The sequence below is a fragment of the Hypanus sabinus genome, chromosome 24 (assembly GCF_030144855.1).
Source record: "Hypanus sabinus isolate sHypSab1 chromosome 24, sHypSab1.hap1, whole genome shotgun sequence".
In the NCBI taxonomy this organism is placed as follows: domain Eukaryota; kingdom Metazoa; phylum Chordata; class Chondrichthyes; order Myliobatiformes; family Dasyatidae; genus Hypanus; species Hypanus sabinus.
Genome location: NC_082729.1, coordinates 10,622,421 through 10,648,888, shown reverse-complemented (window position 1 = coordinate 10,648,888; position 26,468 = coordinate 10,622,421). Strand labels below are relative to the sequence as shown.

Here is a 26,468-nt window from a genome sequence, read left to right as displayed (position 1 = left end):
TCTCTCTTTTCACCTATCTCTTGCCTTCTTGTATTAGATTTGCCCTCCCTCTCTCCCACACGTAGCCTTATTCTGGCTTCTGCCTCCACCCTTTCCAGTTCTGATGAAGAGTCTGAGGCCAAAACGTCAAGTGTTTATTGTCGTCCACAGATGATGCCTGAACTGCTGAGTTCCTTCAGCATTTTATGTGTGTTGCTCAAGAAGTTCGTCACTTTCAGAATCCGGGTCTCTGAAAACTGTTGTGTTGCGGTGCCATCCACCCACAGTGCCATCAAGTGGCCGTGACGAGTATTGCCAGAATATCAGACATGAAGTTCTGGGTCAGGAATGACAGGTCAGCCGATCCACTATGTTTACAGCCAATGGACATTTTTTTGGGGGATCTCCCATGAAGCACTTGAAGTTAACTTGAACTGCAGTTTAACTGCCAACATTAAAAATACTGCTGCAAGCACAGATATTGTAAGCATTCAAAAGAAAAGAGACTTCCAGTTTTATCATCTCTTTTTGAAATGTTACCACGAAGCTGGGCGGCAGTGTTAGCTGTGAGGAGGATGCTAAGAGGATGCAGGGTGACTTGGATAGGTTAGGTGAGTGGGCAAATTAATGGCAGATGCAATTTAATGTGGATAAATGTGAGGTTATCCACTTTGGTGACAAGAACAGGAAAACAGATTTTTATCTGAATGGTGGCCGATTAGGAAAAGGAGAGGTGCAACGAGACCTGGGTGTCATTGTACACCAGTCATTGAAAGTGGGCATGCAGGTACAGCAGGCAGTGAAAAAGGCGAATGGTATGTTGGCATTCATAGCAAGAGGATTTGAGTACAGGAGCAGGGAGGTTCTACTGCAGTTGTACAAGGCCTTGATGAGACCACACCCAGAATATCGTGTGCAGTTTTGGTCCCCTAATCTGAGGAAAGCCATTTTTGTCATAGAAGGAGTACAAAGAAGGTTCACCAGATTGATTCCTGGGATGGCAGGACTTTCATATGAAGAAAGACTGGATCCACTGGGCTTATACTCACTGGAATTTAGAAGATTGAAAGGGGATCTTATTGAAACGTATAAAATTCTAAAGGGATTGGACAGGCTAGATGCAGGAAGATTGTTCCCGATGTTCGGGGAGTCCAGAACGAGGGGTCACAGTTTAAGGATAAAGGGGAAGACTTTTAGGACTGAGTTGAGGAAAAACTTCTTCACACAGAGTGGTGAATCTGTGGAATTTTCTGCCACAGGAAAGAGTTGAGGCTGGTTCATTGGCTATATTTAAGAAGAAGTTAGATATGGCCTAAGGCCCTTGTGGCTAAAGGGATCAGGGGTATGGAGAGAAAGCAGGTACAGGGTTCTGAGTTGGATGATCAGCCATGATCATACTGAAAGGCGGTGCAGGCTCGAAGGGCCAAATAGCCTACTCCTGCACCTATTTTCTATGTTTCTATAAGGAGGAACAGGGAATTGTGTATCTAAAATGTTTCAGTTTATGGAAAGCAAGTTCATTGAGTAGACCAGGGGTTCCTAACCACAAAGCCCTTGGTTAATGGCAGGGGTCCATGGCATCAAAAGGGTTGGGAATTCCTGGAGTAGACTAACAGAAAGAGGCTAGGTCAACTCATCAGTATTTTGCTAATACAGCGCTAGCTATAGGATAGGGAATTGAATTCCCAGCGCTGTCTGTAAGGAGTTTGTATGTTTCTCCCCATGACTGCATACAGTATGGGTTAGGGTTAGTAAGCTCTGGGTTACCCCAGCACAATCATCATTGATGCAGACAAAACATTTCACTTGGAGGTCCTGCTCTTCTGCCTCTTTCATAACTCCTTATACTCACTGCCCCTTTCTACCGATGCCATTGGTGCCAATGTGCACAATGCCCTCTGGCTGCTCACCCTCCCTCTTGAGAATCTTCTGCAGCTGCTCTGGGACACCCTGGACAAGTGACAATTAAAGCTATTCATCCTTTCTGTTCACCTCCCTACCCCTCAATTTAAAGTTCCCTATAGTCTCTTCAATCTTGACGTGAATTGTCTGATTTTAGTATTGCTGGGGGAATGTTAGCTTGGTCATTGAAAGAAATCTCTGCAATAGTGTTATGATCATTTCTTTATTTTCACCCTGACTAAAAATAAAACCTTACGTTTTCATCCAAAACTATCACCAACTTGCTGCTATTTTGAGGGCTGTAACTTCCAGGCCACATAATATTCTGCAGTGAAGGGCTTGGCAAGGCCACAGAACATTGCGTTGATTCCAGGGATGAGGAATAGTGGAGGCATTTTGTTGGAGAGAATGATTTGTCTCACAGTGTCGCACAGTCATTCCTCTGAGGCTCTGAAGGCATCCCATTGTTTAATCTCTTGTTTCCACCTCTTCACGAGGAATCTGTTGTTCCTCCGCTCTTAGGGTCGAGTCATGAACCTGCCATCCGTCACTCTTGGGTTGAGGTGGTGCCAGTGACACACCTCCCCGCCCCGCCCCCCAAACAGAGAAAGCCTTACATTCCTCCGCACTTGGCTCCAGTCCCGCAAGTGCACACCAAGACAGAATGCCTCCACTGAGGCACTGAATGAAGGTCCTCTTTATATAATCATAGAATGTGGGGCACCCATGCCAGTCACAATTAACTTGACCAGATTAAACAGAAAGCACAGGGCTTAACAACTCTTGTTAAGACAATTAGTAAATACAAGTGCTCGAGAAATCTAGAAGCCCAACGTTCTATGGCTCGCTGCAGAGCTGATGACATTAGATGCAGTAACAGGACAACCTGTTCCCATTGGCAGAAGAGTCAATAACAGGAGGCCATAGTCAGGTTGCAGCAGCAACACCTTATATTCTGTTTGGGTAGCCTCCAACCTGATGGCATGAACATCGAATTCTCCAACTTACGGTAATTGTTCCCTCCCTTTCTCCTTCACTATGCCCCCATTCCTGTTTTCCTCTCTCACCTTAGCTGCCCACCACCTCCCTCTGCTGGTCCTCTTCCTTCCCTTTGTTCAATGATCTTAGACCTTAAGACATGGGAGCAAAATTAGGACATTCCACCCTTCGAATCTGCTCTGCCATTTCATCATGGCTGATCCTGGATCCTACTCAACCCCATACATCAGCCTTCTCACCATAACCTTTGATGCCCTGACAATCAGGAAACTATCAATTTTCAGTTTAAATGTACCCACAATTTTGGCTTCCTCAACTGTCTGTGGTAGAGCATTCCATTGATTCATTACTCTCTGGCTCAGAAGATAGACCTCTTCTCTAGACCTCTGTTCTAAGAGTCGCCCCTCAATTTTGAGGCTGTGTCCTTCAGTTCTGGACAGCCCTCCCATAGGAAAAATCATTTCCACATCTACCTTACCTAATGTAACTCTCACTTCGGCTAACAGCTTAATATAGGGGGTGATAGTCCCCAGCCCAGCCAAACTTAAGAAATCTCGTTTGGGTGGATGCTGCACGATGTGTCCCGTTACAAATCAGTACCACAAAATAACAATCAGTATACAATATGTGATTAAACGATTGAGCTTTATAATTCTTAATTTGACTTTATGGTTAGTAAAGAAAACAATGTAAGAAAATGGGGCCCATTCTCATGAAACAGTCTAATGTGCAATGTTGGAGCTCACTGATAAGCCGGTCGTCCACCATTGACCTCCTCTGATTGTCACTGACCTTTGGACCCTCGCTCCAAGTCCATTCCGTCCAGTTCTCTCCATTCGCGTCTTCTCTCCCTGGCAAAAGACCACGAAATTCTCTCTTCCAGACTCACAAGAAAGAACATTTCTCTCATTGGATAGCCTCCACATTCGAAAACCCATTATCTCTAGTCATAATCCAAACATTGCTGCTGCAGAGAAACCATTACATTAGCAGTGAGACCTTACAGTCTGTTACACCCAGTCCTTTCCACATACCATAGGTTTTAATGAGGTTCTCCCGAATTCCACTGAGTACAGGCCCAAAGCTGTACTATCCTCTCCCATCAGATTCCCCCTTCTCCTGCCCTTTATCTCTTTCGCCTATCAATTTTCCAGCTTTTTCTTCACCCCTCCCCTCTCCCGGTTTCACCTCTCACCTGCCTGTCTTACTCTGACGTCCCTATCTTTCTAGTTCTCCCGAGACTGGCCTGAAATGTCGACTGTTTACTCTTCTCCATAGATGATGCTGCCTGGTATTTCGTGTGTGTGTTGCACAGAATTAAGTTGTTCGGCAAAAGTTGATTAAATTGAAGGCAAGTGCAGTCTTTTTCCCAGGGAAGGTGTGCTGGCATAGATTGAAAATCAAAGACGAGACATTTAAAAGACATGAGGAACAGATTCTTCACATGTGCAGGATCACATCTCTGTTACAGTTTATCCTGCATTCTATTTCTATCAGATCATCCTGTGTACTGTGTCTATCAATTTCCAGCATCTGCAGATTACCTCCTGTTTGATATATATATTTTTTTCCTGTACTCTGTATTCTTATATGTAAATTAATAAAAATATTGGAAAAGAACAATGTCTATGTAAGTAACTGGGCAGTAGAGATGCAGATGGTGTATGGGGTGTCCAGGGAGGGATAGCATCTCTGGTGAAGGGGCTTGTCGTGTCCAGTCTGGGACAGCTTGCCCAGCTTTGGTCCCTATCGGACACTCAGCTCTCCAAGTAGCCATTTGCACGTGACAGTGGGTGGGACAGACAATCTCTGAAGAGTATTGATAATGGCTGGGGTCACCCCTCTTGTAAAGACAATGCCCAGACGAAGGCAAAGACAAGCCGCTTCTGTAGAAAAATTTGCCAAGAGCAATCATGGTCACGGCACATGACATGGCACATGATGATGATGATGATGAATTAACATAGCAAATAAAGGAAAGAACCGGATTGGCCAGAGAGAAGGTGCAAACTCCTGAAAGACAGCTCCAGAGGGCACAAAGTTGCTGATGGAGACTTTTCTTCAAAGTTATTCCGACTCACATGTATGTACATCAAAACATACAGCAAAATGCTCCGCTTGCATCAACAACCAGCACACCCAAGGATGTGCTGGGGGCAGTCTGCAAGTACTGTATCATCACGCATTCTGGCACCAAGATAGCATGCCCACTATGTTTGTAAATGCCCGCAAGAAAATGAATCTCAGGGTGACATATAGGTACAGGTACTAGATATTATTGTGAACTTAATGTCTAACAGACTAGGTTTCCAGTTTTTGACAGACAGACATACTTTATTGATCCCGAGGGAAATTGGGTTTCGTTAGTCACACCAACCAAGAATAGTGTAGAAATATAGCAATATAAAACCCATAAGTAATTAAATAATAAGTAAATTATTCCAATTGGAAGTAAGTCCAGGACCAGCCTATTGGCTCAGGGTGTCTGACACTCCGAGGGAGGAGTTGTAAAGTTTGATGGCCACAGGTAGGAATAACTTCCTATGACGCTCGGTGTTGCATCTCGGTGGAATGAGTCTCTGGCTGAACGTACTCCTGTGCCTAACCAGTACATTATGGAGTGGATGGGAGACATTGTCCAAGATGGCATGCAACTTGGACAGCATCCTCTTTTCAGACACCACCGTCAGGGAGTCCAGTTCCAACCCACAACATCACTGGCCTTACGAATGAGTTTGTTGATTCTGTTGGTGTCTGCTACCCTCAGCCTGCTGCCCCAGCACACAGCAGCAAGCATGATAGCACTGGTCACCACATTGACCTAAAACTGACAACGGTTTGGCTTTCAGCCATTTACTTTTAATATCTCCCAGAGGAAGAGTCGAACGCCAGGTCAGATGGATTGAAAAGGCAGGGTGTTGGGACCAGGGGCAAACATTGGGCAGTTCTGCTCGCTGCTCCGGGCTCCACGATGTGCACTCCACCATGTGCTGAACTGAGACTGTGGGGTTTGCTCTGGGCTTTGTGTCTTTGCTGCCTGGTTTAGAGAGTATGGATTATGATCAGAGATTAAGGGAGCTAGGGCTTTACTCTTTGGAGAGAAGGAGGACAAGAGGAGACATGATAGAGTTGTACAAGATATTAAGAGGAATAGATAGAGTGGACAGCCAGCGCCTCTTCCCCAGGGCACCACTGCTCAGTACAAGAGGACGTGGCTTTAAGGTAAAGGGAGGGAAGTTCAAGGGGGATATTAGAGGAAGGTTTTTCACTCAGAGAGTGGTTGGTGCGTGGAATGCACTGCCTGAGTCAGTGGTGGAGGCAGATACACTAGTGAAGTTTAAGAGACTACTAGAGAGGTATATGGAGGAATTTAAGGTGGGGGGGTTATATGGGAGGCAGGGTTTGTGGGCCAAAGGGCCTGTAATGTTGCTGTACTATTCTATGTCTCCTTTTCATTCTGAATGCTATTTGCTTATTTTTATTGCCTGCACGATTCTCTGCACACTTTTTATCTATGGCTTCTACTATTGTGGCTGTCTGTAAGGAGATGAATCTCAAGGTTGTAAAATGTATACATACTTTGGTAATAACTGAAATTTGAACATTTAGGGTTGCAGTCTCAGGAGAGCGAAATGACAATTATGATTGGGGAATTAGAATGACAACATTTAGACGAGTGAGAAATTTCAATAAAGTACTGAAAAAACCGACTGGATACTATGCTGTGATACATTTCCACTAACTGGAAAGTAAACACTCTGGAGCACAATCTTCAGATGAGGGCTCTGATGAAGAGATTTTTCTTTATTCTGTTATGTTGAGAAAAGTTAGAAGCTTCAGCTGCAAGTGACTTGGTACTGGAGCAAGGTATATCAACTAGTTGAGTGGTGTCACAACAATAACCATGCACTCAATGTCAGTAAGACCAAAGACCTGATCATGGACTTCAGAAAGGGTAAGATGAGGGAACACACACCAGTCTTCATAGGGAGATCAGAAGTGGAGACGGTGAGCAATTTCAAGTTCCTGGGTGTCAATATCTCTTAGGATCTAACCCGGTCTAACGTATTGATGCAGTTGTAAAGAAGGCACGCCACAACAGCGGTGAGATTTCATTACGAGTTTGAGATTTGGTATGTCACGAAAGACCATTGCAAATTTCTACAGATGTACTGCGGAGAGCATTCTAACTGGCTGCATCACCGTCTGGTATGAGGGTGGGGGTGTTACTGTACAGGCTGAAAATAAGCTGCAGAGAGTTTTAAGCTTAAGTCAGCTCATGGGCACTGGCCTCCCTAATGTCCAGGACATCTTCAAAGAGCGATGCTTCAAAAAAGGCAGCATCCATCATTTTTATTTTTGCGGCTCTGTACTTAAAACCCTCTCTCTCTCTCTTATTTATATATATATGTATGTATACATACACACATTTACTGTAATTCACAGTATTTTTCTGTTATTATGTACTACATTGTACTGAAGCCGCAAAGTACATATGCCGGTGATTTTAAACCTGATTCTGATTTCCATCTGTGCGATAAATCGTGGGCTGCAAAACAAAGGTCCGAGATATCGGTAGGGAAACATTAGAGATTATTTTTGAATGTTGAGGAGCCTCGCAGTCATCGTAGCAACCGAGAGCCCGACCCTTCGGCCCATTGTGTCCAGTCTGCCCCTCAACTCATATTACAATTGCTTGAGTTCCTCGGAGCCTGGCGTCCGCTTCTCTCGTTCGTTGTCGGTGGATTGTTGAGTGAAAAGAAGCGAAATAATTGGGAATTCCGGCAACCTCATCGCTCCGGTTTTACCGGCGACCTGCACTTGACTGTCAATCAAACGCCGCCGTGCGCCGGTTCAAAGGTCGGCTGCGTGGGTCACGTGGCCCTCCAGGAGCGGGCTGGGCGGTGGAGGAGGAGGAGGCAAAATGGCGGCGTGTAGTGGAACACCGGCGGGTAGATCAGCGCCCGCGACGGAATCCAGCGGAGAGGAGGCTTTCAAGGTGTTCCTCACTGAGGTAAAGACGGCGGGTCTGCGGCCGTGGAGGGGATGTAATTCGAATGGCAACCTTCGCCAGAGACAGGACAGGTATTTAGGGGGGAAAGTGCAGCCGTGGCCTGTACAGTTCAGGCCATGCCTTCGCCTGGGGCCTGTGATTGGTCGGTGGGTGCTGTCCCCCAGCCGCCCTGACTTCTGATTGGTCTGTGGGTGCTGCCCCAGTCGCCCTGACTTCTGATTGGTCGGTGGGTGCCCACTCCCCCGCCCCCAGACAGCCTGACCCTTAACTGGTCAGTGGGTGACCCCTCACCTGTCCTGACCACAGATTAGTCATTAGGCACCACCCTGACACCTGATTGGGCTGTGGGTACTCCCTCTCCACCTGCCCTGACTCTTGATTAGAGCCTCAGGTTAGAAATATGTCCTTTAGCACAGAGATAAGGATGAATTTCTTTAACCAGAGAGTGGTAAGTTTGTAGAATTTGTTGCCACAGGTGACAGTGGAGGTCTGATCACTGGGTATATTTAAGTGAGAGCTTGATAAATTGTTGATTAGTCAGGGCATGAAGAGTTATGGGGAGAATGCAGGAGATTAACGCTAAGAGGGAAAATGTATCAGTCGTCATGGAATGGTAGTGCTGACTGGATGGGCCAGAAAGCCTAATTCTGCTCCTATATCTTAAGGTCTTGTGGTCTTATGACTGGTTGGTGGTGCCCCCCCCACCCGCCCCCACTGCCCTGGATGTTGATTTTTTAGTGTCCTGTTGCAGTATTTCAGCAGTTCCTGTCTCTCCTCAAATGCTGATGCTGATTTCCTCCAACACATTGTTTCTCCATGTTCCAGTATCTGCAGTCTCGGAGTCACACAGTACAGAAACAATCCCTCTTGGCCCAATTCTGCAGGGAAATGGCCCTATCTGCACATGTTTGGCCTATGGCCGTTTGACCTTCTATCCATGTACTTAATCTGGAAGATTTTTAAATCTTACTGATATGACCACCTCAACCATAATTCCAAATGTACACCATCCTTTGCATAAAGTAACTGCCCTCTTGATGTCCCTTTTCAGTCTCTCATGATTTTATACCTATGTCCTCATGTTTTTAGCAACCCTTCCTTGGGGTGGGGTGTTCAGTTTGGGGGAACTAGATTCTTTCATCCTATATGCTCTTCATGATTTTATATACGTCAGTTCTCCCCTCAATCTTCATTGGCCCGGGGATTGGTTAGTGGGAGCAGTCCCTATCCAGCCCTTATAAGGGGAACAACACCTTATAATCAGTCTGGATAGCCTTCAACTTGATGGACATTGATTTCTTGAACCTGGTAATTGCCTCCCTTCCCCCCCCCCCCATCCATCCCCACTTGTTTACCATTACTCATTCCTATTTCTCTCTCTCGCCTTGTCTCTTTACCTGCCCATCAGCTCCCTCTGGTGCCTCTCCCCCTTCCCTTTCTTCCATGGTCTTCTAACCTTTCCTATTAGATTCCCCCCTCTCCAGCTGTTTATCTCTTTCACCAATCAACTTCCCAGCTCTTTACTTCATCCCTCCCCCTCTCCTGGTTTCACCAATCACCTGCCACCTGGTTCTTCCTCTCCCCTCCCCTCCCCTCCCCCCAGCTTCTTACTCTGACCCCCTTTCCTTCTTAGTCGTGAAGAAGGGTCTCGGTTTGAAACGTTGACTATTTATTCTATCCCATTATATTCTGCCTGACCTGCTGAGTTCTTTCAGCACTTTGTCCTATGTTTCTCTAGATTTCCAGCATCTGCAGATTTCCTCATGTTTTGAGCTTTTAATTACTAGTTTAATTAGTTTGGCACAGCATTGTGGGCTTGTTCCTATGCTGTGTGGCACTTCGTTCAAGGTTACAGTGTTAAGGATTTATTGCTGATATGTGGGTGGTTTTTGGTTGAGATATGGGGCAGGCATTAGGTATTGTTCTTGTTTGCAATGGGATGTTTATAAGGCAAAACAGAGGCATACCGTGAACTGTGTAGCGAAGGATTTATGGAGTACTTTGTGATGACTGCAGTTTTCAATAACAATAGTTATTTTGAAATATAATGTTATCTATTGTGTTAGTACATTGAATAAAACATATCTATCTGAGCTGATTAAGAAAGTGGGTCTTTGACAGTAACGGTTCAGTTGGATTGTATCATTTGGGTTTGAATCTATAACCTTCGCCTTTTAAAGTATGGTGAAGCATCTTTACAAAGTGAAAACAAGTAATCCATCATGATCTCAACTTATTGAAGACTCTTCAGTTGTCTGAAAGCTCCACATGTCAATAAATATCTGCTGTAGTTTCAGCAGGCTGTGCAGTTGGTGTTGGTTGCAACACACCTCAAATTCTTACAGCTGTCCGTGAACCCACCCGCAATAATAAAAACTTGAAACTATTTATTCCGTGTCACATTCCTAGTATTCACAAAATCCTTCACATTTGACATCAGAGAATTTATACAGTGTATGACCTGAAATTCTTACTCTTCACAGACATCCATGATTCTAATTCTGGTAATCTTGTTCATGGGTTCAATATCCATTCAGAAATCAGATGGCAGAGGGAAAGAAAGAAGCTGTTTCTGAATCTTTGAGGTGTGTCTTCAGGCTTTTGTACCTCCTTCCTGATGGCAGCAATGAAAAGAGGGCATGACCTGGTGGTGGGGGTCCTTAATGATGGACACTGCCTTTTTGAGGAACCACTCCTGGATAGTATAGAAGCTAGTACCCACGATGGAGCTTACTAAATTGGCAGCTTTTTTCAATTCCTGTGCCCCCCCCCCCACATGCCAGACGTCGATACAACCAGTTAGAATACTCTCCATGTAGAAATCTGTAGAAATTTGAAAGTGTCTTTGGTGACATATCAGATTTGTAACAGAACTGGCAGATGAGAGGATCAGATTGCATCTATTTTCATCCCATTAAGACAGTTGCAATATAAAACTAGCAAAATTTTACTTGTGTGTGAAATTGCCCAGTTCACTTAGAATACACCCACAGAAGTCTGACAGCTTTCAAGTGTAATTGTCATTTAACCATACACACACACACACACACACACACACACATATATAGCCAAACAAAACAGCAGTCCTCTGGAGCCAAGGTACAAAACACAGTACCAGCAGTCGCACACAGCACATATAATTATGATTACAAAAAAACATGCATTCACCAAAAAAAATGTAACCTAAGTCTTCATTTGGAGGTGGTGAGGGTGTGGAATGAGCTGCCAGCGCAAGTGATGCATGTAAGCAGATTTCAATATTTAAGAAGTTTGGATAGATACATGGATAATAGGGCTATGGTCCCAGAGCAGGTCAATGGGAGTAGGCAGTTTAAATGGTTCAGCACAGGCTCGATGGGCCAAAGGGCCTGTTTCTGTGCTGTACTTTTCTATAACTCTTAAGGCCCCACACGTCATGGCTTGCAGATTTCTGGTGCACGTGATGTCCTAGAGCCACATTTTGTTACTGTGTTTAGGGTTATTGCACATGCACGCCCATCCTGTGGTCAAATGGGGTACAGCGAATAGGCAACGTTTTTATATACAGTTTATACCTGTAGGAAATTCAGAAGATGGGTTTGGCAGTCTGTTAAAAGTGTTGTAATTTGTGAGGTACAGCATGAAACAGTGAAGAAGGCACAATTATTTTTTAGTTTACATTCTTGGAATTGTTGACCCCCCCCCCCCCCCCCCCCCGCAACCATTCCCATCAATCTCTGCGGTACATTATGTATTTTATTGTTGGAGTCATAAATTCTTAATTACCTACATTTGGTCCACAACGCCAAGCTCCCTTCTATTTAAATATCTCTTAAATGTTGTATCCACCTTGACCGCTTGCTCTGGCATATCATTCTGGGTATTCAGTGGTTTCTGTGTGAAGAAATCACTTCTCATGTCTCTTTAAAAATCTCTCCCCTCTTGTAACTACATCCTACAGTCTTGAACTCCCCAAACCTTGGGGCAAACTATGACTGTCCACCTTATCCATAGCTCTCATGATTTTATAAACTTTGGTGAGGTCACCCTCATTTTCCTGTGCTCCGAGGATTAAAGAACCAGTGTGGCCAACTTCTCCCTGTAACTCCGGTCCTCTTGTCCAGGTGGCATCCATGTAAATCTCTTCTGCGCCCTCTCCAGCTTGACAATGCCTTTCCTACGAGATTGCGACCAAAACTGTACAAAGTGCTCCAATTCTGGCATCCTCAGCGACTTATGTAATTGAGACATAATATCCCTACTTCAAGATTCACTGACCTGACTGATAAAGAAAGGCCAGCATGCTGAAAGTCTTCTTCACCACCCTCTCGACTTGTGCAGCTGCTGTCAGTATTCTGAGCAGCTGGACTCTTGGGTCCTTCTGTTCCCCAACATTTGTCAGTGGCCTGCCATTTACTTTATTGGTCCTAGCCTGGTTAGAACATCTAAATGTATAAAACAAGAATGGTCAGAATGGGATACAGTTTCTTCCTTCAGACCATGAGGCTTCTGAACTTCCTGCTGCATTGTATTCAAAGTGTTACCAGTCCTGTGCCTTATAATATTTAATTTATGCACTTTATGTGTACTTTACCTGTAGATTTTAGACTTACTTTTCTTATTTATTGTGTGTTATATGTACAGAGTACAGCCTGGTCTGGAGAAACGTTGTCTCATTTGACAGTATACACATATATAGTTAAATGACAATAATCTTGATTTGACTTGTCTTGAAATATATCACCTCACACTTGTGTAAGTTAAAGTCCATTTGCCCTATCTCAGCCCATCTCCCTGACTGCTCAAGATCTCTTTGCAATGCATTGCATCCTGCTTCGCTGTCAAGAAGACACCCTAAATTATTATCATCAGCAAACTTGCTAATCCTATCATAAACATTCATATTCTAATCACTTACATAAATAATGAATAACAGGTTCCAATACTGACACCTGGGGCATCGCACAACTCATAGGTCTCCAGTTGGAGAAGTGAGTTTCACTCAGTATTTTCTGCTTCCTGTCAGCGAATTCTGAATCCACCTCGACAGCTCCCTTTGAATCCCATGCGACCTGATCTTTGAGTTCAGTCTGTCACGTGGCACCTTGTGAATGGCCTTACCTACAGTGTGGTTAGCGTAGTGGTTAGCACAATGCTTTACAATACCAGTGACCCAGGTTCAATTCCTGCTGCTGCCTGTAAGGAATTTGTGCGTTTACCCCGTGACCATGTTCATTTCCTCCAGGTGCTCCGGTTTCCTCCCGCACTGGTTGGGAGATCAATTAGTCATTGTAAATTCTGTCTGGATTAGGCTCAGGTTAAATCAGGGAATTGCTGCGTGAAGGAGCTAGAATGGCCTATTCCACGCTGTATCTCAATAAATAAATAAAGTCCAAACAGACAATTTCCACTCACTGACTTTCATTTATACCCTAATTACCTTTTCAATTAACTTTCAAAGATATGACCTTCCATGCACAAAACCATGCTTACAATTGTTGATCAGGCATTGACTATCCAAGTGATGGCAGATCTTGTCCTTCCAAATATATGCGTGTTATTGTTGATACATGCAGAGCATGTAATGCAAACGTGAATGTGAAGGTTGTTTTGCTACAGATACCACTAGACTAAAATTGCCCAGGCATCATCCCTGAAGAAGGTAGCAGAGTTTGTCATTGAAATGTCAGTTATAGTAGAGACCTGTAGCCAGCTAGAAGCTTGAGAAGAGTTTATTCATTGTTTTGCTTGCTTGTTTCTAGGATTTTTTTAATGTGATGCCAGAAAATCTCAAGAAATTATCAGAAGCAAGTTTAAGATCATTGGCACATATCATGAAATTTGTTGTCTTTTTGGCAGCAGTACAATGCAATACATAGAAAAAGCTGTGAATTACAGTAAAAAAATTGTGTGTGTGTGTGTGTTTATATTATACATACACGCACACATGTATATGCATTTTATATGTGTGTGTGTGTGTGTGTGTATATCTAAGGTTATGCTCAGAGCAAAGAGTAAGTAGCCTGATGCCATTTGCGTCCCCCCCTTGCGGCTGCAAAAACCCAATAAAAAGCAGCTAAGTTGCAACCGCCTGAGAAACACAGAAGCAAGAGGTGAGTTTTGATGCATCCTAACCAAGAAACTAAGGGAGCTGGAACCTTGTCTAAGTTCAGAAAATACCATGGAACAACAATGGACCTATATCAGCTTTAGCTCTATGAGGCGGCAGCCCAATCCACTGGCCATAAGAACAGGAACCACCAAGATACCATCCACAACTTGCTTAAGGACATGCACAGAGCACACCAGGCAACTTTAGATAATCCTTCATTCATCAGCATCAGGCAGCATTGGCAGGCAGCTCGGAGGAAAGTGCAAAAGGCAATACGGGCCATACAAAATGAGTGGTGGACTGAAAAGACACATGGAATCCAGTCCTTTGTCAATAATAATGACATGCATAATTTTTACCATGCTGTCAAAACCATCTACGGTCCAATAAATCGATGCGTTACTCCCCTGAAAACAGCAGATGTCCAAACACTTCTGAAGAATCAGAATACCATTCTGCTGAGGCGGGCTGAGCACCCTGCTTAATCAGGATTCTGAAGCAGACCCCCCCCCACCATCCTGGACGAACTGCCTGAACTTCCTCCTATCCATGACCTCAGTCTACCACCAACCTTCCAGGAGCTTCTGTCAGCTGTCCATTCCCTTAAGAACAACAAGTCCCCTGGCATTGACAATCTCCCTGCTGAGTTACTGAAGTACGGAGGGTATAGTTGTTTGCGTACCCTCTACCAGTACATCACCAAGGCCTGGACTGATGAGAACGTCCCACAGCAATGGAGAAATGCAAACATCATTGTCATTTATAAGAACAAGGGTGACAAGGCCATCTGCGGCAATAGTAGGGGCATCTCACTCCTTTCTGTTGCTGTAAGTGCTTCAGAGGCTCATCAGCAACATCACCGAGTCAGTGCTGCCTAAATCGCAGTGTGGATTTAGGAAGAACAGGAGCATGATTGACATGATCTTCACAGCCCGGCAGCTTGAGGAAAAGTGCCGGGAGCAACATCAGGTCCTGTTTATGGCCTTTGTCGACCTCTCCAAAGCATTTGATGCTGTGCAGAGGGAGCTGTTATGGGATGTCCTCCTCAGGTTTGGCTGTCCCACAGGACAGGAGGATGTTTACAGAGAAAGTACAGAGAGATCTGTATAGAGAAAGGTTGAACAAGTTAGGTCTTTATTCTTTGGAGCGTAGAAGGTTGAGGGGGGACTTGATAGAGGTATTTAAAATTATGAGGGGGATAGATAGAGTTGACGTGGATAGGCTTATTCCATTGAGAGTAGGGGAGATTCAAACAAGAGGACATGAGTTGAGAGTTAGGGGGCAAAAGTTTAGGAGTAACACGAGGGGGAACTTCTTTACTCAGAGAGCGGTAGCTGTGTGGAACGAGCTTCCAGTAGAAGTGGTAGAGGCAGGTTCGATTTTGTCATTAAAAAAAAAATTGGATAGGTATATGGACAAGAGAGGAATGGAGGGTTATGGGCTGAGTGCAGGTCGGTGGCTCTAGGTGAGAGTAAGCGTTCGGCACGGACTAGAAGGGCCGAGATGGCTGTTTTCCGTCCTGTAATTGTTATATGGTTATATGGTTTTGTTAACATTCTCCGCCAGTTCCACGATGGATGAGTACTTGGGTGACCATAGGAGGACAAGAGTCCAAGCCCTCCCTTGTACGCACAGGGGCGTGTGCTAGCGCCAGTGCTCTTTAACATCTTCCTCTTGTGTGTTACCAAGCTTCTCCACAACGAGACTGAGGACAGCAGCAGTGTGGCAGTGGACATCAGATTAGATGGCAACCTGTTTGACATCAGGATGCTCCATGCAACCACCAAACTCCATAGAGAAAAGGTCCTGGAGTTGCAGTATGCATACGACTGTGTTCTTGTGGCCCATACTCAGGAGGATCTAGACAGAAGTGGTTTGCCAATGGAGTACCAGTGTCCCACCCACTCTACCTGCTTTCACAGTTGGTGATGAAAAGCTGTCAGTAGTGCCATCTTTCAAATATCTGGGGAGCACTCTCTCTGAGGACAGCGGCATTAACAACAACATCCAGAGCTGCATTAAACAGGCATCAGCTGCCTTTGGGAGACTTCGGCATAGAGTCTTTCAGAACAGGACCCTTCATCCCTCCACAAAGGTTGCCGTATACCAAGCGGTCTGTGTCACCATGCTCCTTTATAGTTGTGAAGCTTGGGTAGCCTACAGCCATCACATCAAGTCCTTGGAGCACTTCCACATAAGTTGCCTTCAGTGCAACCTGGGAATTACCTGGCGTGAGTGGGTGCCTCACACTGAAGTACTTGTAAGGACCAACTGCAGAAGTATTGAGGCCATGATCACCCAGCATCAGCTGCTGTGGCTGGGGCTCATGATAAGGATGTCCCCATGTCGGCCACCCCGCAGAGTGTTACACGGCCAGCTACATCATGGTCGACGCTCAGCTGGAGGGCCGAAGAAACGCTATAAGGATCAGATGAAGAATAGTTTAAAGAAGTGCAAGATCAGACCCGAGGACCTGGAGGATGTTGCTGCTGACAGTATCACTTGGTGACAGCTGTGTAGGGACGAGGTTTGTATTCTGGAGATGGAAAGAGCAACCAGAAGAGAGCCAGGAGAAATGCAGCCATGCTAACTATCACTACTACCACTACCACTACCACTTATACGTGTCCCACCTACAATAAAGCTTGTAGGTCCAGGATAGGACTGCATACTCATCAAAGATCTCACTGTTAAAGAAGTGGACGTTGTCATTGGAATTTGATGGACAACCGAAGAAGAAGAATCAAAGGTCTTTGAAAAGCACAAGTCAGGAAGTCAGGAGAAGGATACAAGAACATTTCCAAGTCACTGAAATCCCTTGGAGTACAGTCAAGAAATGGAAAGAATATGGCACAGCTGTAAAACTGCCTAGAATAGGCTGTCCTCAAAAACTGAGTGACCATGTAAGAAAGGGGCTATTGAGGCAGGCCACCAAGAGACCTATGACAACTCTGGAGGAGTTACAAGCTTCATTGGCTGAAATGGGAGAGATTGCACATGTAACAACCATTTTGCCTTGGTGCTTCACCAATCACAGCTTTATGGAAGAGAGGCAAAGAGAAGATCACTGTTGAAAAAACTCATGAAATCTTGGCTAAAGTTTGCCTGAAGGCATCTAGAGGGTCTGAATGAGCTGGAAGAAGGTTCTATGGTCTGAAACCAAGATTGAGCTTTTTTAGTCATCAGACTAAAAGCTATGCAGATCATCAAAAACACAGCATCCCTACCATGAAGCATGGTGGTGACTGTATCATGCTGTGGGGATGCTTCACTGTAGCAGGCCCTGGAAGGCTTGTGAAGGTGGAGGGTAAAATGAATGCAGCAATATGCAGAGAAATCTTGGAGGAAACCTGCTGCAGTCTGCAAGAGAGCTGTGACTTGGGAGAAGATTTGTTTTCCAGCAAGAAAATGACCCTAAGCATAAAGCCAAAGCTACACAGAAATGGCTTAAAACCAACAAAGTTAATGTCCTGGAGTGGCCAAGTCAGAGTCCAGACCTCAATTCAATTGAGAATTTGTGGATGTTCCCTCACGATTCCCATGCAATCTGGCAGAGCTTGAGCAATTTTGTAAAGAATGGGGGGAAATTGCAGTCACCAAATGTGCAAAGCTGATAGAGACCTACCTCAAGGCTGTAACTGCTGCCAAAGGTGCATCTGCTAAATACTGACTTGAAGAAGGTGAATACTATGCAATCAATTATTTTGTGTTTTATATTTGTACTTAATTTAGATCACTTTGTAGATGTCAAAGTGAAAATAGATGTGGAAGTCTTTTTCTGTTGATCAGTGTCAAAAAGGCCAAAGAGGAAACGGATGAGGTCCTCCGTGTCTGCTTTGAATTGGTGGACTGGTTAGTATTCAGGACTCAGTAGCTGACCTCGATGAGTATGCCTAAGCTGTCATGGACTTTATCTGGAAATTAGTCTTGCAATACGATCTGGGTAATCTCTAACTAGAAACCTTGGATGAATTATGAGGTCCAGTCCCTTTTGAAGGCTAGAGCTGTGGCTTTTAGGTCTGGGGATACCAATTGCTACATGGAATCCAGGCGTGAACTCTGGAAAGCCATTAAGGACACCAAGAGGCAATATTGGGCCAAGTTGGAAGCCCAGGCTATCCAGGGGGATGCCAGTTGACTATGGCAGGGTCTAAATGAGATCACTAGGTGCAAAGAAAAGGCTGTGAAAATCAATAACTGTAGCGCTTCTCTTCCTGATGAACTTAATGTATTCTACGCAAGATTCGAACAGAAGAGGAGCATCCCGCCCCCTCTGGATGAACTAGACCTGGTGGCATCAAGATTCATCATCACCGAGGAAGACGTTAGAAGAGCCTTCCTGAAGATAAATCCAAGGAAAGCGACGGGCCCAGATGGCATCCTGGGACGGGTTCTCCGGGCCTGTACAAGTGAGCTAGCTGGAGTGTTTGCTGACATCTTCAACTGCAACCTGCTTCACTCTAAGATCCTCTTGTGTTTTAAGAAGGCAACAATAATCCCGGTGCCGAAGAAAAGCAAGGTGACATGCCTGAATGATTACCGACCTGTGGCTCTAACACAGGCATGGGCAAACTATGGCCCGGGGGCCATATGCGGCCCGTTAAGCTTTTTAATCCGGCCCGCAGAACTTGATGAAATTATATTAATAAACCTTGTTAACGTTTTTCCCCGCAATTCTGGCGTTTTCCCAATAGATGACGCACTCTATATACATTGACCTTTGTTGAGGTGCAGTGTATTACTCCACATTTGCGCTTTACTCTTTGTTCGGCTCGACCTATTTGTGTGAACAGGCGTTCAGCGTCATGAATATTAACAAAGCCAGCCACAGATCCAAGTTAACTGACCAACACCTCAGATCCATCCTGAGAATCGCCACAACAAAACTAAATCCAGACTTTGATGCGCTGGCTAAAAAGGGAGAACAACAACACTGTTCCCACTGAAATTAAAAGTAAGTTTCTTCGTTGTGTTATGTAAAAAATGCATTTGAAAATATTTTTTTCAATAAGCCTTACATGTTACATGTCATTTCTGTTAAGTGATGGACATGAGTAGAGCGCACGTGCACTTACGTTCTCAAAATAAAAAATGCGCTCCAGATCAAATAACCTGCTCCGCATACTGGCGCGCTGTCACTGTTCTGTCCTTGTGTTGGTCATTGTTGAGTTTTGGCACAGGGGACAAAAAGAATAAGAAGGAGCAGGGCAAGTAGACCTGCATCTCCTACCGTTTTTGAAATAAAGACAGGCAGGAGGGGAGTGATGATGATAATATCTTGAAGGATAACAGAATTTTCAGTGCTTTAAAATAATAACTGTTACTATTAAAAAGGCTGTATTTTATTCATTTAATTTTCAGTGTTTTAAAAGTCATTTCAATAAATAGCTAAATACCATGGGACTTCAAAGACAGATATTTTGTTGTAATGCATTTGTTCATTTTCAATTGAAATTAAAGCACATGTTTTCTACATATCCCATGATATTTTATTTTCTCTTATGAGGTGTATTACCAAAACACTCCGTCCATCTGCTCCTGGTCCGGCCCCCCTGTCAAATTTTAGAACCCTTTGTGGCCCACAAGTCAAAAAGTTTGCCCACCCCTGCTCTAGCATCAATTGCTAAGAAGTGCTTCGAGCGATTGGTTATGGCACACATCAACCATAACCTACCGGTCAACCTTGACGCTTTGCAATTCGCCTACGGGAGCAATAGGTCAACGGCAGATGCCATCTTCCTGGCACTACATTCCTCCTTAGAACACCTGGAGAATAAAGACGCATATGTAAGACTCCTTTTCATTGACGACAGCTCTGCCTTTAATACCATAATTCCAAATAAACTGATTCCTAAGCTCCGGAACCTGGGTCTTAGCATTCAGATCTGCAGCTGGATCTTCAACTTTCTCACAGACAGGACCCAGGCTGTAAAAATAGGGGACAAGCTCTCCTCTACAATCACTCTGAGCACCGGTGCCCCACAAGGCTGTGTACTCAGCCCCTTGCTGTACTCACTGTACACCCATGATTGTGTAGCCAAGTTTCCATCGAACTCAATATATAAGTTTGCTGATGACACCACAATTGTAGGCCGTATCGTGGGTAATGATGAGTCTGAGTACAGAGAGGAAATTAAGAACCTGGTGGCATGGTGCAAAGACAATAACCTATCCCTCAACGTCAGCAAAAGGAAGGAATTTGTTGTTGACTTCAGAAGGAGTAGCGGACCACATGACCCCATCTACATCGGTGGTGCGCAGGTGGAACAGGACAAAAGCTTTTAAGTTCCTTGGGGTGAATATCACAAATGACCTGACTTGGTCTAACCAAGCAGAGTCCACTGCCAAGAAGGCCCACCAGCACCTTTACTTCCTGAGAAAGCTGAAGAAGTTTGATCTGTCCCCAAAAATCCTCACAAATTTTTATAGGTACACCGTAGAAAGCATTTTTCTAGGGTGCATCACAACCTGGTATGGAAGTTGTCATGTCCAAGACCGGAAGAAGCTGCAGAAGATCGTGAACATACCCCAGCACATCACACAAACCAATCTTCCATCCTTGGACTCACTTTACACCGCATGCTGTCGGAGCAGTGCTGCCAGGATAATCAAGGACACGACTCACCCAGCCAACACACTTTTTTCCCTCTTCCCTCCGGGAGAAGGTTCAGGAGCATGAAGATTCGTACGGCCAGATTTGGGAACAGCTTCTTTCCAACTGTGATAAGACTGCTGAAGGGATCCTGACCTGGATCTGGGCCGTACCTTCCAAATATCTGGACCTGACTTGCACTATTTACTTTCCCTTTTCTATTTTCTAATTATGATTTATAATTAAAATTTTTATTATATTTAATTTGATTTTTACTTCAGGGAGCGCGAAGCGCAGAATCAAATACCGCTGTGATGATTGTACTCTCTAGTATCAATTGTTTGGTGACAAAGTAAAGTAAAATTAAATCTACTGTGATTCAATGTTGTAAAACAATAAAACATGAAAACTTTCAAGAGTGGGTGGGTAAACACTTTTCATAGGTTTTATATATATGTATAGTGGAAATATCAAAATAAAGAAAAAGCTAGTGTTCATTCAGAAATCGGATGGCAGAGGGGAAGAAGCTGTTCCTGAATTGTTGAGTGTGTGCCTTCAGGCTTCTGTACCTCCGTCCTGATGAGGGGATGACATGACCTGGATGATGGGGGTCCTTAATGATGGATGCCATTTATGTGGAAGTCAAATCCGGATAAAGTCACTCAGAGACCGTATAAGTACAAACTCTTTATTCAGACCATCAGGGGCACTTCAGTTAGTCTCTCACACAGGAACAGTCTGTGACCAACTAACTGGCAGTTCCCCTTACAGAAAGGATATAGTCGTTCAGATACCCCCACACAAGACAGGCTGGAGCCAGACTTATTTATGCGCGTGACAGTACCGAGAGACAAATTACAGAATAGGCATAATGGCTCATGTACACAGAACAGGCTACAGCAGTCTTATTTATGTGCATGATTGCACAAAGAGACAGGGATCTCGGAACACTAACTCCAAGAAGAAATATGGCTCAGCATGGCTTAGCACATCTGTTGATCGTCAGCCGTTTCTTTCAGAAAACAGGTTGCTATTGTTTAACTGACCATGTTAACCCTTTACATACTTAATCACTTGAAGATTTCCTGGAATCTACAGAGTATACTACCAAATTTCCGTCAATTCAGGAAAGATTTTGCTTCTTTACCAATTCACCATCAAAACAATTTTGTTTTTGCAATTTCTAGATGATAGTCTGATTTCTGACAATGGTCAATGTTGATTTTATGAATAGATGCTTGTTTGAAAACTGTGGCCATCCTGTAAATATACAGATATATGCGAACCTCACCTCCCCCAATTTTATGGGAGGGGGCGTGGGATTGAGTTCCTAGAAAATTGTCCGCTTTACGGTTTTCCATAACACTCCATAAGATACGTCATCATTCATGCGTCACAAACACAAGTTGAAAACATGAAGCAGCACACACAGCGTGCTGAAGGAACACAGCAGATCAGGCAGCATCTATGAAAAAGAGTAAACAGTCAACGTTTCAGGCTGAGACCTTTCTTCAGAACTACTAAGGAAAGGGGGAAGATGCCAGAATAAAAAGGTGGGGGGGAGGGAAGGAGGCTAGCTGGAAGGTAATAGGTGAAGCCTGGTGGTTAGGAAAGATCAATGGCTGGGGAGGAAGGAATCTTATAGGAGAGGAGAGTAGACCACAGGAGAAGGCGAAGGAGGAGTGGACCCAGGGGCAAGTAATAAGCAGGTGAGAAGAAGTAAGAGTGGGGAAGTGGTGGGGGGGGGCAGATTTGTTTGCATCAGTTTGGAGGGTATCCACTTAGAATATAGGTGTTGCTTCTCCACCCCAAGCACATCGACCAACACGTCAGAATAGGAATGGGAATTAAAATGTTTGACAACCAGGAAGTCCCACTTGTGGTAGATGGTGCAAAGGTGCTCGACATAGCAGTCACTCAATTTACGACAGGTCTCACCAATGTAGAACAGGCTGCATCGGGAGCACCGTAGACGACCCCAGCAGATTCACAGATGAAATGTCGCCTCAGCTGAAAGGACTGTTTGGGGACCTGAATGGAGGAGAGGGAGGAGGTGTATGGGTAGGTGTTTACGAAGAGTCAGAGGAAAAAGTAAATGAACTTTGTTTATTTACATTTTTACACATATACAGTATTATGTAAGAACAAATTTTAGTCATCTGAAATTTTTGATTTATGAATTTTGTAAAGGCAGATTTTCCTCAGTCAAATGGCTGAACGTGGGTGTAATGAGTAGAATATGAATTAGGGAAAAATAAATTGCTTTTGGAAAAAAAACCTGCGTTTTGTATTCCAAATCTCAGAAGCTTGGTCCAAACAATGAATGAAATTGTTTACCAGTTTGAATATTGTTCTGTTGTAATGAAATGTTGTTGCTTTTGTTACGTACCCTTGTCACGTGACTGGGGTTGAAGTTATACTGGACTTGAGGTAATGGTCTTGTGATGGTGGAGTGACGTCATTTTCCCGCCAATAGAGGTCATGTGACAGGTTTTTTTTACAGGGTATAAAAGGAGGATCCCTCCCTGTGAGGAGGGGCAGTTAGTGGCTGGATTTGCTGTGTTGAATTCATGCCACTGCGTGATTTAATGTTATGACGCAGTTTAGTTGAAAGATGAAGTTTTATCTAATGCCTAAAGTTTAAAAGGTCATTTCCAGCAGTTTCTTTATAATACTGTTAGTTGAGAATCAGTGGAGAGTGAAGATCGGAGTTCGGGAGTTAAAAGATTGAGGGAAGTCGATTTCGACGGTGAAACAGGTTCGACCTTGTTTGATCCTCATTCGGAAGGAATTCGTAGACTGTTCTCATGTTAATCCCTGTGAATAATAGCAGAAAGGATTGGGAACAGTTTTGTAAAGGAAAGGTCAGTGCCTTTAAGTCGTTACATATCATCTTCGTAAAATTCTTCGTGGGAAAAGTAGTTCAACTGGGAATTGCAGTGAATTGCAGTTCGACGTGAAAGAAAATTTAAATCTTCTTAAAAAGTCTCTCCCTTAAATGGACTGTAAGCATTTTGAACTTTTGCAATACTGCTTTGAAGAACTGTTTAAGCTTCATTGCTTTAAGAACTGTTTAAGCTGCCGCACAGCAGCTGATTTCCGGTTACGTGAGTGGTTTGTTTACTTTTGGGGGGGTTTGTTTTCAGTGTTTAATGAATATGTTATTTGTTATAAAAACCCTTGCCTCACTCATGTATTTATTGTTGCTGAGTCCGTAACACTTCCATGCTGAAATGTTTTCTCCATTAATTCCATTTTCTTTTCTTTTCTGGTATGAAGAACTTTTTCCACAAATTCCACTCTCTCTTGTGTTTGTGTTTATCTGGTAAAATTGAATGCTTCAACACAACATCATGCTTTATTCAAATTACATTTTGTTGACATCATTTTAGTTGATTTTGTATGTAAAGAAATTCCTCCTCATCTCTGTTCTAAAAGGACAAGCCTCAGAGGGGCAACCTTTTAGTATGAAGCTGAGGAGGAGCTTCTTTAGCCAGAGAGTGGAGAATCTGTGGAATTTGTGGCCTTTTGCGGCTGTGAAGGCCAGGTCATTGGGTATATTTAAGGTAGATAGCTAGCTAGATTCTTGGTTAGACAAGTCATGAAGGGATATGAGGAGAAGGCAGGAGATTGGGGCTGAGAGGGAACATGGATGAAATGGTGGAGCAGACTCGATGGGCAAAATGGCCTAATTTGCTCCTATATCTTATGGTATAAATTTCTTCTTTCAAGATGGCCTGGGTTGCTTTTTTTCTCAATTAGCAATTTCTTTAATGTTGTATCCATAAATTATTTATAAATAATTTACAGAAGCATCAGAAGTGAATGAAGGCTTTATATTCTTACAGGTTAAGCAAATTGAAAAGCGGGACTCTGTTCTAACATCAAAACAACAAATTGAAAGGCTTACGAGACCTGGATCTACCTACATCAACCTAAATCCATTTGAAGTAAGTCGATTTTAAAATTTGTAGATACTGTTCTGATGTTTGACATATACCTGAGCCATAGTGACCTATTTCACTATATCAGTAAAGACCAGTTTTTCCTTGCTTCAAGCTGTCTGCAATCAAACGTATAGATGTAGACCTGTGTCCCCTTAGTCCCAAAGATTGTTTTCCCTCTTGGGTTCTGTCAATGCTGAGTCATTTTCCTCACAACCTCCTATAGAATAGCACTCAGGTGAGCAGGCAACCCCCCACACACACCTTTCTACCTTCTTTTGGCCTGCACTGGCATCAACCCACTTGAGGCAGAGGGTCCATTTGGGAATCTATGAACTTTAGTCTCAGTTGTTTCAAAAAGCTTCCTTTCATAAATTTTTCATGTGTTCCAAGTTTTGCTGTGGAATTTCTGACATGTATACACCATTGGTGTCATGTGACCTTTGACTTAATAAAAGTGTAGAATATGCCAACTCTTGATCCTGCCTTGTTGTTAAACATGATCATGTCTTCTGTCTTCACTAACCATATTTCTTAATTATGTAATGTCTAAAAGCCCTTGATCTTTGTCTTGAACATGCACATCCTCTGGGACCCATGTTCTAGACTTTTCAGCTTAGAAACACGTTCTAGCATCAACTCCTTCGTCCTTAAACAATTTTTTTGACTTGTCGGCAAGCTTCTCTCATTTTTCCAATTCTCAAAGACTACCTGTTCTTCACAAGATCGCCTTCCTATCAGTTTGATGAAAAGTTGTACACTCACATTATGTCAGGGACTCCCAACCATTTTTTTTATCCTGTGGAGCTTTACTGTTAACCAAGGGACCTGTGAACCCCAGGTTGGGAACTGCTGCACAAAGTCAACTATGTCTTTGTCAGATGTAGGGATGAGTATGTTGCATAGTAACAACTGGACCCTTTTTTATTGCAGGAAGACGTTTTTTTCACTCTTGTACTCCAACTCATGGTAATAAAGGCGAACTCCATTTGCCCTTTTAATTTCTTGTACTGTATGAACTATAAGCATCTTTAACTAATTGAGAAAATTCTCTGCCTTCCCTTTCTTCCTATCAAAGTAAATAACATAAAATTTATCCACGTTATGAGTATTTCTAATTTTCTTGCCCTGTTATTTTAATTGATTGATAGCCTTTTGTAATCCTCTTGCAGTCTACTTTCAGCTTCTGTTTCTATCTTTTTATATTTTCATCTTGTTATGTGTTTTTGGTAACTCCATTTTACAAAATTGCTACTTTGTGCAATTTTGATCAGAGTGAACTGGCTCTGTGGCCTGCAGTTAATGAACGACACAGCACTAAATTGGACTGATCTAAATGGAACATTCCTAGATTGTTTCAATGACTCTGGTTTGATGTTTAATACTCTGTGTGTTATTCGATCGTTTTTTGCCTTTTACATGATTTGTTGGGTGTTTAATGTTTTCCTTGAACAGGTTCCACGGTGTTTCTTTGTTTCAGATGAGGGAAATGTGTAAAAACAATAGGGCTGTTGTCATGGGGGATTTCAACTTCCCTAATATAAACTGGGGCCATCTTAGTACAAGGGGTTTAGATGGGGGAGAATTTGTTAAGTATATCCAGGAAGGTTTCTTAAATCAATCCGCAGACGGTCCAACATGAGGAGGGACCACATTGGACCTGGTGCTGGGTTATGAGCCTAGCTTGGTGACTGACCTTTCAGTGGGCGTGCAATTGGGGAACAGTGACCACAACTCCTGAACTTTCAGGATAGCAATAGATAAGGATGGGTATGGTCCTTGTGGGAGAGTTTTAAATTGGAGTAAGACAAATTATAAGGGCATTAGGCAGAATCATTAATTGTGAACATCTTTTTTCTGACAAGTCCACATCAGACATGTGGAGGGTGAGGGGGGGGGGGCGTCACGTGATGACGTAGGGTCGAGACGTTGGCATTCCAGCTCCCT

At 43.6% G+C, this 26,468-nt stretch overlaps 1 protein-coding gene across 1 annotated transcript in view; it reads left to right on the top strand.

The window, feature by feature from the left end:
- Window positions 1-7,739: 7,739 nt before the first annotated feature.
- dnajc8 (DnaJ (Hsp40) homolog, subfamily C, member 8) overlaps window positions 7,740-26,468 on the top strand; it is a 66,650-nt gene continuing 47,921 nt past the window's right edge. The window contains exons 1-2 of the mRNA XM_059949257.1: window positions 7,740-7,894; window positions 24,426-24,527. Coding sequence (XP_059805240.1) covers window positions 7,805-7,894; window positions 24,426-24,527 — 192 coding nt within the window. The 5' untranslated portion in view covers window positions 7,740-7,804. The remainder of the gene's footprint in view (window positions 7,895-24,425; window positions 24,528-26,468) is intronic.